At 37.3% G+C, this 15,877-nt stretch overlaps 1 protein-coding gene across 1 annotated transcript; it reads right to left on the bottom strand.

Moving 5' to 3' along the window:
* Window positions 1-3,406: 3,406 nt before the first annotated feature.
* On the bottom strand, window positions 3,407-13,687 carry LOC106921124 (uncharacterized). The gene is made up of 11 exons (XM_014992595.2): window positions 13,517-13,687; window positions 10,762-11,080; window positions 9,303-9,387; window positions 8,935-9,036; window positions 7,617-7,714; window positions 7,345-7,452; window positions 6,086-6,209; window positions 5,837-5,980; window positions 5,517-5,672; window positions 5,317-5,438; window positions 3,407-4,526 (listed from the first exon to the last, which is right to left on the bottom strand). Exons 1-11 carry the CDS (start codon window positions 13,602-13,604, stop codon window positions 4,385-4,387), a joined length of 1,488 nt encoding a protein of 495 aa, XP_014848081.2. The 5' UTR covers window positions 13,605-13,687; the 3' UTR covers window positions 3,407-4,384.
* Between the last annotated feature and the right edge of the window lie 2,190 nt (window positions 13,688-15,877).

Below are 15,877 nucleotides of genomic sequence, written 5' to 3'. Positions count from 1 at the left end.
TATGGCGTCATGACTGTCACCACATGCTAACGGCTAAATATCCACCCAGCAGAGACGATGCTTCACAGTAACATGTCCGAGATGAAACCATCAGTTGTTAGAAAGCTCTGCCGATCCATAACATTTGATCTTGCTGCTCCTCTTTAAAGCTCTGTCTGTTTAGAAAGCCGTGCAGAGAGATGTTGGAATAGGGGATTTGATCCATGTACATAATGATTAGTGAGTGTTCCTCCTCTGCATCCATGAAGATTCCTTTTTTTTAACTTCTCTGGGATTTGGGACTCAGGTATTATTTGAGCTTTTGAGATGCTAATCAGCTGCGCCCGGTTGTAAAAACACACGTTGTTGCCATGGCTACACATCATAATTATCCAAAAGTTAAAAAAAATGAGAGAGAATAAAAATCCTCCCAGCCACACAGCATCCAAAACCATATGGAAAGGTTCAAAAATGCAACGACTCAACTAACTAAATAAATTATGAACGAAAGTCTGCAAAATGAAATCAAAACACAGATCCTCTGCTGCAGCTCAACTCTAGTATCCAGTGATGAAATGACTTGCTTTCATACAGTGAAAGATATTTCATATTGTGTCATGATCATAAATAAAACCATACAAAATGAAAACAAAAAAATAAAAAAAATAGTTTCTGCTCATTTGCTCACCCTAATAAAAAGAGTACCAAAACTATCCGACCAGGAAAACCTTCCAATAAGGGCACAATTTGACAAACTAAAACCATTAAGTACAATAAAAACTGGAAATGAATGATCAAGGCACATTTTTTGGATTTTTCCTTGGGGATGTTCTGCTTGAACAGTTTCTTGTTTTCAAGTGAAAAGTTTTCTTAGAATCAGAGTAGAATACGTTCCAAGGACTTAATTTGTGAGCAGCAACACAACAAGGACAGACTAGTGCTGATATGAGAAACCTGATTTTATTGACCATTACATAATATATTGATATCAAAATACATGTTTGAGACACACCAGTCAGACATGCAGTTGTCACCATCAACACCACAAACACAAATTTCATCACAAACATGGCATCAGCACAAAAAAGGAACATTTACATTTACTCCCATGACCAAAGGTCAACACAACACCACGGTTAGGAGGAAATGGCGGGGGGGAATCAAAGATTAAGCAATAACAGGCACAAAAACTCTTAATCATCAATGCCACATGTAAGTAATGACTCACTTAGAAACATTGTTGTCAAAAACTCTGTAAATCAGTTCTTCAGTTAATTGAGAACCCATGTATGCGCATGATAACCCAGGCATTTACAACATTTTCTTCTTTTAAAGCCCTCTGCTAGCTTGAAGCTGCAATATGGCAAAAAATTTGGCAAAATGCAAACTTCCTCATTTACTCAAATGAATTACGGCACACAGGGAGTCGTATAAAGATTTCTCCCTCCCTTTCTCAAGTGAACGATGGGATTGTGATCACAAACAGCTGTGGAAAGATTCCACACGGCGTCACATGGGAGAGTCGCATTCTGGTGACTTTCTAACATCAAACAGATTTGATCTGAAAACCTGAGAACTGGAGGAAGATGGCCGCCTGCAGTGTTACCAGTTTTCAGTTGTATTGATACAACTGAAAAACCACCTCATCCTAGTGCAAAAACCTTTAATCCAAAAAATATTAGGGTTGTTTTGTTTTGTTTTTTCAAAATTGCCTTGTTTTCATTAAGTGAATTCATTTTCACAATTTCAGTTTGTGCAATTATATGGCTTCTCATATTTATAAATTATGAGTTAGAAAATACATTTTTGAAAAAACTCATGTCAAACTCACTAGGATGATGTGTTTTTTCAGTTAGATGTATTGTAGTTACATCCACATCCATTTTTAATGACTCAGCACGTGAACAAGCTTACACACTGATTTAAATTTCATTTCTTATTTAATGAAAACACAGCAGTTGCAATTGTGTTTTTTCTTTTCTACATTTGCAGAGTATAGACAAAGATTTGCACACATTTGTAATGAAAACACATCTTGTGTAGCCAACATGAAGGACTTCTCTGCTGACCAAAGCAGCAGAACGATCAAACAGCAAAATCAAGATTTACATTGCAAGCTGCTAGATCATCAAATAACAACAACACAGCAGACTTCCAGGTTTCCCATGAAAGTGTCGGACAAAAGAAGGTGAAATCTGCAGAACAACTCAGGGAAATCATTGACTCTTTGTAATGGGGATTTCAGTGGCCACTCAACTCACTGAGGTGTTTCCAGCCAAGAATAATCAACGCCCCCATGCCGTTCCAGAGGATCTGGGAAGGATGTGAGTGTACAGAGGGTATTGCAGCAGATTACTGTCAATATGTCACACTTTCTGTCACCTTCTTGATGTAGGAGGATATGTATGCTCAGGAAGAGAGGCGGGATGTACAAACACGAGAACAAGCTTTTAGTGAAGGGAAAGCGGGAGGGAAGGATAAGCTCATTAAAGGAAACTCCCTTGTGCCAGGAAGTTGATTCACTGGTTTAATTACACTGGAAACTCCACTGGCTTTACTGGGGATGGAAGACCTTCTCACGTCTAAATAAAGGCTGAGGCTATAGTTCACGCTTTGCCTTTCATAAGACTTACCAGAGCATCCAGTTTGCATCAGCACACACATCCCTGCCAGGTGGTGGAAGGATAATGATTTGTGGTTTGCTGCTCAATTATCTCAATACCTCATAAAGATTGAGCTCACCAAAGTATTCAAGAGTCAACTATGGGGGTAATATGTTCATCAACTGAAGCTGGGCCCAAATTGACAACTCCATAACAGAACTGCTTAAAAAAAATCAATCAGGTTGTTGCAAATGCCCAGTCAATTGATTGAAATGCCATGGTGGGAAACAGTCACAAAACTTAAACTGAAGCATTAATGTAGAAAATTACTTCACATTCCCCAAGCTACACAACAAAGTTTCTTAAATTAAAGTTTCAAATTAATTTACATTAAGATGCTCAATCCCTACAGTCTTTGTTAAGGGCCTTTTTATAATCCTAGCATGCACTTGTCACTGGCTGAATTTATTTAAATTCAGATGTATTTGACTGATCAACTGTTTCTCAATGTTATCCATGTGAGGCATTAAACTAGTGAAGCTAAACGAAAGAAACACACAACACATGCATTTCAAAGTAATTAATATATTTATCAAATATGAAATCATACAGAGAAGAGTTTCTTGTTATGGATGCATATTGGTGACATGAATCTTGTTCGGAATTTTATCGTCTATTGCGACGCTGCTTCCAGGAAGTGATGTAGTTTTTACTTGTCTCTGAGAGAACATTTCCCAAAGGAAAAGAGTCACGGAGGTCTCCTATTGGGGAAATGCGCCCTCTGGTGGTCTTTCTCATAGCACAGCGATTACGCCACAAACTGATCATTTTGAATTCATTTTATTGACATTTGTTCAAGAGAATTCCTCCCTGATAAAAGGAACCAATATCCTTTAAAACAGTACCTCCATTTAATGAAACTGAGGCAAAGAAAATTAGAAATGCAAAACAAAAACATTTACAATTCAATACAGTACTCCCATGCCTATATTTTGATTTAGCAGTTGACTTATTCCCTGTCTTGTTTTGCAGGAGCCTTATTACAGGAACTTGCAAGAAAATTCAGAAAATTCAAGTACCAGGTAGAATAAAAAATAAAAGAAAAGAAAAATTATTATCTTTCATAAATAAAATTTTATAAATATTAACATATAAATGTAGCATATAAAAGCTATCTAAAACAGTTTAAAAAAAGATGTGATCATTAAAGGAAGGAGTTTGCCTGTACATTATTATTGTTAAATTCTCATGAATATTCTACAAACTCCTTGGTACCTCAATTCATATGAATAATCACAAACAAAATGTAATATGTGACGAAACAGTAAACTACAGTAAAGTAAGTAAACTATTAACATTAAAAGGCTTGTTGGCCTTTCTGAAACACATTCTGAAGCAGAACATGTAAAGAAAAGAACAAAACAGAGCGAGTAGAAAATCCCACCGCAACAAAAGAGACAACAAAACACAGAATGCCGATACCTAAATAAAGAACCTGTAGTTAAGACAGACTGCTAGTGAATCACACACAAGTTGAAGAATATTGAGTCAGACAAAAACAAAAACAACCCAAGACACAACCTGGGAATGCATGGCTCAGCTCTTACAAAGGTGCAGGAAACAGTCCCTTGAAATTTTGCATTTTTACAGAGGACTTTTTTTTTCCGTTTTTTTTTTTTGCTGAAAAATTCACACCTGAATGAAGGAGATTTACAGTAGACTTAGCTTGGTCTTAACGGAATGTGTTTTATCAATACATATACAAAATGTACATATGTCAGGTTTGTGCAGTTGCTTGTAGATCAGCAGCAGCAGAAACGCAAATATAAGGGTTTAGACTTGGGTTTGGGTGGACTGCCAGGTAAAGCATCCAGAACTTCACTGATCTGACCTTTCGAAAGACCCTTCCACTGCAGCAGTTTGGTTACGAGCTCCGGGTCCTCACTGTGAACAGTAGAAGTAAAACCAGGTCATTAGTGACATAAAAGCTGAGTTTCCATTACAAAAGTGCTCAAAACTTTGTTGACATTCTGCCAATGTCGAAAAAAAAAAATTGAGCTGTTTTCACTAAACTAAAAAAGCGATTGAAATCACACGTGAATAAGTTTGTTCGAAAGATAAATCATTAAAAAACAGGCAGCGCTGTGAGTCTCCTGTCGTCTTCTTCCTTTTGCTTTACTTCAGTGGCAACTTCTGGTTGTTGAACGTGTGACTTGTGATGTTTCCAAAACTTTTGATCAGTTTTTCCAAATCGTTGTTTCCAGTAAACAAATTTATTTTCCAAATGTCAAATTGCCCAATTATACGGTCAGTGGGAACGCAGCTAAAGACACCGCCTCAAATAATGATCAGTCATGAGTGCCAAGTTTCTGTCTATCTTTGATTGAGCATGAGATATGGATTCAGTTTTAATGCAGATATTATGTTGTATGGTAGGGATGGCTGGGAAGAGATTTAGTTGGAGGTGAGATGGGCTTTCACTAACGTCGATATGTCAAAGAGCGAGTCCGAGGTTTAACTGTAGATCAGACTAGTAAAAAAATAATGAATTTCTGCCATTTAATGAATGGGGTTTTTTGTGCTTGGGGTGTTTATAAAGCCAGTAGAGATCCAAATGGAAGTATAAAGTATAATATTTTGCAAAAAGTGAATAGAAAATAAAGAAAATTAGAAAAAAAGAGAACAGCTAATCAAATATTGAACACTAGACTAGTACAATCAGAAACCGGTTTACCTCTGTTTCCCAATGTCTTCCTGTTTCAATGAGATGGTGAGCTTGACTGAGTCGAGGTCTTTGCAGTCTGACACCTCTTGGATCACCAGTAGCAGGTGATTCCACTGCTGGACACCAGGAGCCTGGTTCAAATTGTACATGTTAGGAATGTCTGATGAGATTGAGACATCGCTGTCTGCAGTGACTGATCCTGGTCTCACCAGATCTGAGATGGTGGCGTGAAGCTCATCGGCATCCTCCTGGATCGCTTTACCAACATCTGAACTCCATTGCTTTTTCAGTACTGACTGACGATTTTGGAGGAGATGTTTGAAGTAAGAGTGAGCAACGACCTTATAAACCTCATTCATCACGATCTGGGGGGGCAGAAGGACAGAAGCAGTCAGATCTTGTACCAAACATTCAGACATAATCTATTGAAAACTGATCATTTTTTAGACTAAATGACTTATCAACAATAAGCAATTAGCAATAGTATACTTTTTTCGTCAGGAGAAACTTGACAAAAAAGATGGCTTACCTTTTGTTCATCCAAAGCATAAGGCATCTTGGGAAAATGGTTCCTCAGAGAGTCAAACAGCTCACAGTGTCTTTCACCAGGCCGGCGGAGTAAAACCTTCCCACGTGGCCTGCTGGCCGATCTGAAGTAATCCTGTAGGCAGCTCTACAGGGCGGAAAATGTGTTTTCAATGTAAAATAGTTACAGAATGTTTTCCGTGCTCCCATTTTGTTTTTGTGAGAAGTAAATGTGGTCACTGCAAACAGGTACCTCAGCAAGTTCAGTTGCAATTTTCTTTATGAGCTCCAGAGTTAGAGCCTCCAGCTTTTCAAGAGTTTTCTTGGTTTCGTCAACAGAGCCAGCTTTAACGCTTCCTTCAGCCCGGATGTGCTGCCTGAAAGCAAGCAAAGTAAATCATGTCAAAATCAGGGCAGACAAGTACACTTTGACCAATTCATATATGGTTTAATGTAAAAAAATAAAAAAATCACTGTGTAACAATAGCTAAAGTTATTTGTAATTGCTGAATACCAGAACAATTGGAAAAAATATTTTTCAGAGATTTCTTCCACAGTCTTTTTTTTCTACATCTTTCCATGAATTCAGATCTGGGCTTTTCCAATTGACCTTTAGCCATTTTGCCACTAATATGGCAGTATGCTGAAGGTCAGTGTTCATCTGGAAAACCCATTTGTGCCTGAGCTTTAACTTTTCCTCTCTTATCTCTTGAGATGATTTTTGTCCAATGCATCAGAAATTTGTGTACTTTTTAGTTTTACTTGAGGAATATTACTATAAAGTATCTCCACTCTTACTTGAGTAAACTGTCTGGTTACACTACCCACTGTGCCCAACTTCTCTAAAAGAACACCACACGTTTCAACCAAAAATGTAGACACAAAGCTACAGTTTGTGTAAAAATGAGAAGTCTTGTTTGAACAAGTTTTCTTGTTCTGATGTTAGTTTCTATCTGCTAAATCTGCTGAGACGTTTGAAGCTCAAAAAACAACAACAAAAAAAACAGGAATTGTTATATTTTGTCACTGTGAGAACTTTACCCTGCCCTACCGTGCATATATACTACCTATTGTAGTTAATAAGCTTTATATTGAATAAAACAGAAATGGAAAAGTGTTTATTTTGCCTTAATTAGTTATTCTTATTCATTTGTCTTTGTTTTTCAATTTACTTTTTAGAACTTTACACATAGCTTCATATTTTGTCTGTCTGATGATGTAATTTTAAGACATTAAATCAGATGTTCTGATCAGACACTTGGAGCTTTAGTAACATTTTTACTCTTACTTGAGTCATTTTGTGGGCGGGTACCTGTTTTATTGTGAATGAACCTTATGAAGCTTATGAAGCCATAACCTCATTCCAAGTGGTTTAAAGGCAGAGCTTTATTTTTGGAATTTTGTAAATAGAAATCATTTTCAGTAATCTTACCTGTCATACAACAGGAAAAAAAAATTAGTTTGATTTAAAGTTAAACAGTAAAAAAAAAAGCCAAGTCCTAAAACACCCACCTTAGTTCTTTACACGTTTTCAGAGTCTTCAGGAAGTGTATGGTTTCTGGGTTTTCCCTCCATGCTTCAGCTTTCTTATGGAGTATCTCCCCTTGCGCTGAGTTGTACCTACAACAAAAAAAAATTTTGCAGCATTGACAATTCACTCGCTTTTCAAATGATAATAATTCTGATTTCAGTGTAAATTCATAGGATATGGTATCTGAGACAAGATGTTTTATATCTAGATGCCATTAAATTAACAACCTGTTTTATAATTCAAAGCGTCTCACCTTTTCACAAAACTCTGCAGCTCTTGGAAGCAAACCTTCTTCACCTTATTACTCAGCAATCTTTTCTCCTGTACTAATTTGGGCATTGCATTGGTACACTGAAAGAGAGAGAGAGAAAGAGAAAGGTCCATTATTTGAAAGATAAATGTCACATAAATTGCCTTTATTTGTTACCTCGAAAAAGTATTCAGTAGGGTTTATCGCAATAACTTCTGGCGCAATTTATCATACAGCAAAACTCGTTATCGTGACAGGGCTAGTATTCACACCCTCTGATCATTTGTTATGGTACAATCATGGAATCAATCAATCAATCAGTCCGTCCGTCAGTCTATCCATCCATCCATCTTATTTTTATCTGACATTGGGTTGCCAGGGTAACATCTTCAGGAGGGAAACCCAGACATCTCTCTTCCTAGTGACACTCTCCAGCTCATTTTGGGGGAATCTGCTTACAGTATGAAGGAAGTTCATTTTGACAATTTGCATCTGGTATACCATTCTGTCATTAACTATTTGTCATGAATACAGGTCAGGACAGAAAACTGTTGATTTGACCAGTAAGTCAGCAGCTTTCCTTAATATCTAAAGACTTAAAAACTGCTCTACTTGAGGCAGAGGCTAGGTCCCTCCTCAGAGGTGTCTGTATCCGGTCCCTGACCTAGAGGAGCTGACTCACCTCTCCTCACAATCAGCTGTGAACCGCTCCACTGCACGCTGTAGGCTATGGCCTGAAGAAACCAACAGAACCACATCCACAAAAAGCAAAGACAAGGCCAGAGGTTCCTAAATGACACACAACCACGTTTCCTAAATCCTCTCCGCAACCAGGCTTTGAGATCTGGTCCATGAACAGCACAAACAGGGTTGTGACGAGGGACGGCGCTGGGAACAAACCCTACTTTGTCCCGAAAAGGCAAAGCTCTTTCATTTGGCATACAAGACTTAGAAAGTTCTTAAAAGCTGCCCGGCTCAGGAACAAATGGCATCATAAACTTTCACAGTACAAAACCGTCATAAACCTGCAAAGATGAGCCACCTTATAAATTCATGAATCACAAAATTGGTCTGTAGATGTGCAAAGGTCATAGAGACTTTCAGCTGTAGTGAAGGAAAGGCTGGTTTCATTGTCTTAAGAGCCATACATGAATGATAGAAATGTCAGATTTAAGTTTGTGTATGATAAATTGGAAAAAGTTAATTGGAGCATGAATAGTTTTATAAGGTACAGTAATCATGCTACCAAATGACAACCATTGCGGCAGTTAAATACAACTACATATACATAAATACACATAAATACACAGGCTTGTCTTACCTGAATAACGTCCACATAAAGCTGAGTGTAGGCCTCCTCACTGTGATCCATTTGTGTTCGATCAGCATCCAGGATTTTTCCCAGGGAATCTCTGAATTCCACCTGCAGACATACACAATCATGAAACTAAGTGACTAATAGGAGCTACCACTTCCACTCTGGTGATTAGGGGGTTTGATACAGTGTAAGGACCATTTTGTGTGTGTGTGTGTGTGTGTGTGTGTGTGTGTGTGTGTGTGTGTGTGTGTGTGTGTGTGTGTGTGTGTGTGCGTGTGCGTGTGCGTGTGCGCGTGCGCGTGTGCGTGTGTGTGTGTGTGTGTGCGTGCGTGCGTATGTGTGTAAGTAACATTTCGCTGATTGATTCCTACCTTTACCATCTCCAGCAGTTTCTCCTCTGCTTTTGATTCCCATCCATCCAGCAGATCAAGGTCAGAGTGATCAAGTTGATCCTTCCTATTAAAGAACCAAAACAACTGGGTTGCAACATGTGTACATCTAAAAATGCTTCGGAAATGCATTAACATAAAAATAAAAAAGTGATTCACGAACATCTTTATTGAAAGTATCTATATGTTTACATCATCATTGCTATACTGAGTTATTGCACAACTATCAGGTCAGGATCTCATTCAGGCGTGTAAACCCGAGCCGAGCCGACATGCCTCTTTACATTCATAGCAGTCTTTGAAGGAATGCGTGATAAACCCACGATTTAATCTGGGCAGGACCAGGAAAGACAATGGTACAAAGGAAACCTTACAATTATCTTTGCAAATAGTTTTGTGAACACGCAGTATGATCAAATAAACAAGATATGGTGTGTTAGTTCCTAATGAAGTAGCATTTGTTGTCAGATTTTATTTGTTTGTCTATCTTTCCCATTCGCCTGATGCCAAACAACTGCTCCAGGGTGTGTCCTAGAAACAGGAGTACAGATTTGGAAAACCCCCTTTAATCACCTTTAGCCCTGGATTTATTTTAACTGTGGAAAATTTCCTAGTTCTGTAGCAAAACTATAGTACGAAGATGGACACCTAGCTGGTAAAGTCACAGTGAACCGTTGAATTAAGCCCCAGTCTGTTATTTCTAAAGAATTACATTGATCTTTAGATCTGATCTTTGTTTTATTAACATACAGAGGAATATTAATCTCCATGAAGTCGTCATAACTGTGAAATATGGCCTTTTTCTGCACAAACTTTTCGGGGTTTCATGCCACGTTTTGTTTTACTTCTATTTTTGAGCAAGTAAAAGATGATGGGACAGTCAGCTATATGATTCATGCTAGGTCGCTTATTTGTCCTAGGATAAAAAGATCATAAGTGGTTCACATTGCTGTCAAAACAAAAAGTGGAAAAAAAAAATCAACACAATATTATAAGTTGAAAATATTTTAGAAAGTGTTTTTCCTCAACAACAGGTAGATTTGTTAACTTTGGAAGTTAACTGCTTTTTTTTTTTTTTTACTTGAAACCCTTGTCAACTCAGGAATTGAAGCGCAAGGTTTTATATTCCAGATTGTTTTAAACAAAGACTCTTTGTGCTGGGTGACATCTATTTTGTCTGTGGAGAAAAAGGAGCATCAGGATTCCGTGTTGTTTGAGTTTTTCGGTATTTGCATTTTAATCATTTGTTTGTTTGTGTTCTGCCTTAGTCATTCTTTGTCTTCTGTTTCTGCCTCCTTTGCTTTATATGTTTCCAGGTTAGTTGGTTCTTTTGTATTTATCACTGCTAGATTTGTTTACTCCCTTCCCCGCTCCCCTTGAGTCACAGATTATTTGACATAGTTATTTTTACAGTGTAACGGTGCAGCACACGGATACATACCTCTGTGAGACCCAGTTTGTCAGGATTACCCAGCTTTTGCTGGTGCTGATGTTCTGGAGCAGACCATCGATGTGAGGAAGTATCTGACAGAGGAAGTCAGCTGTGGCGTGATTATTTTTGACTATTTCATCTACAGCTTCCAGATGCTGATCCAGATGTTTTCCCAGGTCTGCTGGAACTTCTGGGAAGCTAAGGGGCTCGGATCTCTGATCACCGCCTCTCTCAGTGTGATGGGAGGAAGTCTGCTCTCTGTCTGAAGTGTCATCAGAGCACATTGAACGAAGCTCCTGTGAGAGCTGTCCTGTCTCAGATACAGGACCTGAAAGTTCAGAAAAAGATTCTTAAAAATTGACAATTGTCAGCCTAACATCTCTCTCTCTCACTTTCTTTCTCTCTTTGTGTCTTTTTGAATTTGTCTCAGTTAAAACATCTGAAAATATTCACAACTATTAACTTTCACCCATGTCATATTACAGTAACACTGCGCTGTGTTTTACAGCTGCTTCGTGTCGTTCTGTCTGAAAAACAGCGTCTTTAATCAGAGGCTTCGTCTGATTAAATGTGCCGTAACACAGACAGCTGTAGGAAGGAGATCGTTCCTGCCCACAGCCATCACCATCTATGATGGCTCTTTGAAGAATTTTGAATTAATATGAGTTACAGCAAAATTTTATTTTCCCTTTGGATCAGTAAAGTATTTTTTTAATTTGAATTTGAAAATTCCAATAGAATACATTAACATTTGTGGTTGTAATGTGATGGAAAGTTAAAAAAAAACAATCCTACAGGATCTTTGAACCCAAAAACCTGAGGTGATCAGATGTATCAGGAGAAACCTGCCAAAAGTTTGACAACAATTTTAGGGAGTGTTTACATGAAGCCAGTAATCTTCTGTTTTGGGAGATCTCCGTATCCTTTCCTGTTAGAAACTAGAAACTAACTTCTTGGTTGAGTAAGAAGTATTTTAAAACTAAACCTACCTAACTAAACCGACTTAATTATAAACAATAAACAACATTCTATAGAAATTTCTGTGGAATGGCTCTAAATATAGCCCGCTCATACAAGTCTAGCAGGTTTTAAGGCATTTGCCAATGTTTCCCTGTCACTTCAGTCAGAGAAAGGAGAATTGCTGCTGGTCATGCCCTAGGAATTTCATCACCACTCAACATGAATAATAAACCTGTACCTCCTCCACTTTGCAAATGTACATTACACAGTGGATCTCAACAGTTTGCTCTATTTAATAGAATGTTATTATTATTATTATTTTTTTTTTTTCAAAATTAATTTCAAAACCTTTTCATCACAACTTGCCACATTCCATGCCACATTTCTCCTTCTTACTTTCACCTTTTGGCATAGCAGTTTTGTCCATTAATCAGGGTTTTAAATGTGTGTGTGTGTGTGTGTGTGTGTGTGTGTGTGTGTGTGTGTGTGTGTGTGTGTGTGTGTGTGTGTGTGTGTGTGTGTGTGTGTGTGTGTGTGTGCATGTGTGTGTCTGTGTTTTTTAAATACGTTAACACTGTAACTGAGTGCTAAAGAGCAAACAAATCGTTTCAAGGAGCAAAAGGTGCGCCTTAGACACTCTGGGCTTGTTAAAACATGCCTGTTCGTTCTGCTAAGTTCTTCAGTTCTCTCAGATGATAAGAGAGAGGAATATTTTCTTTATTGTTTGGATGTACCGATTGCAGTTTTCTGACCGATCGTCGATTACCGATCTTTTGAAAAGCTTAACCTGTTGATTCCGATATTGGCCAATACCAATTTTTTTTGTCTGAAACGATGCTCGATACAGCAAGAAAGTTGTTGAGTTGGCAACAGTGGGGTCACTATTGTTAAATTTAAATGTGCAGACATAAATCTGTCAGTTAAGCCTTTTTCACTGGAGAGTAAAGGAGGACCGTGGTTGATTCTTACACATTGACCAAGCTAGATAAGATCGGTGGATAAGATCGACTTCATATGTAAAAATTGGTCGATTACCAATCTCCCAAAATTAAGGAAATCGGCACCGATAAATCAGCTGGCCGATAAATCAGTGCACCCCCAATATTATTTACTTTGAACATGATAGAAGTAAAATCAACAAGGAATGCAAAAGACACATATTTTTGCACCACAATAACCTTAATATATATGTCTACATTTGCACAATAAGATCATTTTTATCCAAGTTATTACCAAAGGATTCAAGAAAGTCATAAAATATCAGCTGAGCTTTAGGGATAATCGGATTCTCTATAAATTAGCTGTTAATTTAAGGTTATGTAGATTGTTGCAACTAAAGCATCTTTTTATCACAATCTCTCTTTCCAGAATACAGATGAAATAAATAGTTTTGAACTGATTTGACAAAGTCTTATTTTACAATACAATATGCTAAATAGTATGGTGTGTGGAGAAGAATGCTACCTATCAGATATTATATCTTTTGTCTTTTCAAGTAACTTCAATTCAGTTTATTTAGATAGCGCCAAACTACAACAAATGTCTCAATTCGATTCATTTACGGACACATTTCAATTGATTTTAAAACTCTAAAATATAAGATATATTCAATTTGAAAAATTAACACTTAAAGTTGAAGCCTGTGTGTGCCTTGCTATTCTTCTTAAATACATTTTAGAGTACTTACTTAAGAAGTGTACTTCCAATCGAACCCCGAGTCTAATTTGATAATCAACAATAGCTTTCACTGTGTGCAGCTTTGCTATGAAAAGATGGCCAATAGAAATGATAAGTTCTCACTCACGGTCATAGTCGTTATTGTTCTCCATTAAAGGCTTGGTGCTGTCCATTCTTTGCACCCTTTTCGGTATCTTGTCCCAAAGCTTTTTCATTTTGTCTTTTTAAATTTCCCTTTTTCAGTCCCAGGATGACTTCCTGTCAGCTCGTGCGCCGTGTTGTTGTGAATCGGCTCCTCTGTCAGCCTTTATAAGCTCTCAGAGTGGGGGGAGGGGAGGGGAGGGGAGTTTTCCACCGCAGAGTCCAACATTAACTGCACGTTTTACTTTCGCTTTCTACTTCATTGGAGTAACCACGGAGATTATTGTCCACCGCTTTCCCTACTTTGAGTTTGTCTGATGAAATAGTTCTACTGCAATTGTTTTATTTTAGCATAAATTAATTATTTATGCCCTTTTATGGACATAAAAGGTCACAAAAAGCCCCCATCTGGGCGTACTTACTGAGGTTCGACACCAGCATATTTAATACTGTGCAACTTAAGGACTATGAAAACATCTCGCCTGACAGTAACGATAATGTTGAAATGTGCTTCTGAGTTTCCTATTGGTGCTAAATGTAAAGGCTATTCCACAGCTTTAATGAGTCTAGGTTAAATTTTATCATCTTTATTTAAATATGTATATTTAAAAATCAGGTGGATCAATTGTAAACTAGATAATTCTAATAGATTTGTGAAAATAGAGAAAAAGGATCTGTTCATTGTTTTTACAACAGCATCACTTTATCTTTACAAAAACATTAAAATCAAAATAAATTGACCAGTCAAACCTGGACTGATTCCTTAAATCTATAATCAGGGTCATTCTGGAGATTAATCCCCATTTTTATTTGTTCAGTCTGTGCAGGTTAAATAAATCATTCTCCTTTACAGTGCTTATGTTTACTTTGCAGCCAGGCTCAACCCAAAATCTCTGCTCCATTTGAACATGACAGAGACTGAAAACCTCAACGGCAAAAAAAGTGAAGTAAAAGTAAAAAGTCACAGCTTTGTTGTCTCCTCGCAGAGTGAAGAAAAGGCACTTTTTCACAAACTCAAACTCATGTAAGAGCTTCCTGGAAATCATCGGTGGGCTGATGCTTTTATTAGCCATGAGAGCAACTGTCTGATGTCATAGGTTGAAAATGAAACGGGGCTGGAACATATCCTGACTGGAAAGTGAAAGTACAAACGTCTCACATAAAAAGTAAATTGATAATCACTATGGTTACAGTAAAGCTACACTAGGAAAGGTTTTAATGAGTCTACATGAAATGATAAACTGTTTCTTCTATTTCCATTTGCAAGGTGGGGCATACAGTTTGCTCTGAGTTTGAACAGAATATGTGACTTCTCTTAAGTCAAACAGAGAAAAAGAGACAGGACAAAACAAAATCCTATCCTAGCCAAACATTATAGAGAAGAGACAGAAACTTTAAACTTTTAATGTAATCCCTTCTGTGCACTTTTTTATTACAAACTGAAATGTGAATTTGAAAACAACATGAATCCTTCGGTGTGTTTATTTCCAGCCCTGTGATAAAACATTTGCCTCCATATAATTTTCTTCTGTTTTTGATTATTTTGGTGTGGCACTTAAAGCTGTGGCATAACTTTTATAAAAATAAAAATAATAATAGTAATTTAAAATAGAATGTTTTCATGTTTGTTGTAACTGTCACTATGTCATCACAGTACGGTATGAGACAGAGAGCACTGGGTTGCAAAAAAATATTTTTTGGAATTTGTCTATGTTTTCTTTAATAAATCAGGATTATTTTTGCACCGCTGAATCCAAAAATGACATCCATTTTTTTCAATCAGGTCAGGTTTTTATTCTAATTTGATTTAGAGAAATCTGATCTTCTGACTAAATTGATGAGATTTTTGTGACATTATCAGTTCATTTCCGTTCATATTTCCCATCCAAAAAAGATTTTAGGAGAAAACTAAATTGATTTCCTATAGAGTGTATTAATTAAATGTTACAAACTTGGATTTTTGTAAACTGAATAATAAACACTAAAAAGGGTAAGTACATGTAAATTGAACATTACGACTTCATTGTATAAAATGTTCCGTCTCTTTTCTGTTCTGATGGAATCTCTCCTCCTGCTCATCACTCGTTGATCAGATTCTCAGGAAACCGATCCAGATGTTTGAACAAGTCATGCATTTTGATACTCATGTTGCTCCATAGTTCAGAAAGTTGACCTGATTGAGCAAAACCAAAGTGATTTTTGGATTCAGTTAATCAAAATGACCCTAAAACAGTTGGAAACCCCCAGAATATTTTTGGCTGTTGACCAGTGTAATATGTGCAACAAAAAAAATCGAGTTCCTCCGCCTTCTCCTAGCGCTAACCAGAAATAACCAATCAGAGCCAGG

This window comes from Poecilia mexicana, unplaced genomic scaffold (assembly GCF_051168715.1).
Source record: "Poecilia mexicana isolate PSO_F unplaced genomic scaffold, ASM5116871v1 scaffold_22, whole genome shotgun sequence".
NCBI lineage: Eukaryota > Metazoa > Chordata > Actinopteri > Cyprinodontiformes > Poeciliidae > Poecilia > Poecilia mexicana.
The sequence above is the reverse complement of the archived record's forward strand: the minus strand, read 5'-3'. Positions and strand labels throughout refer to the sequence as shown.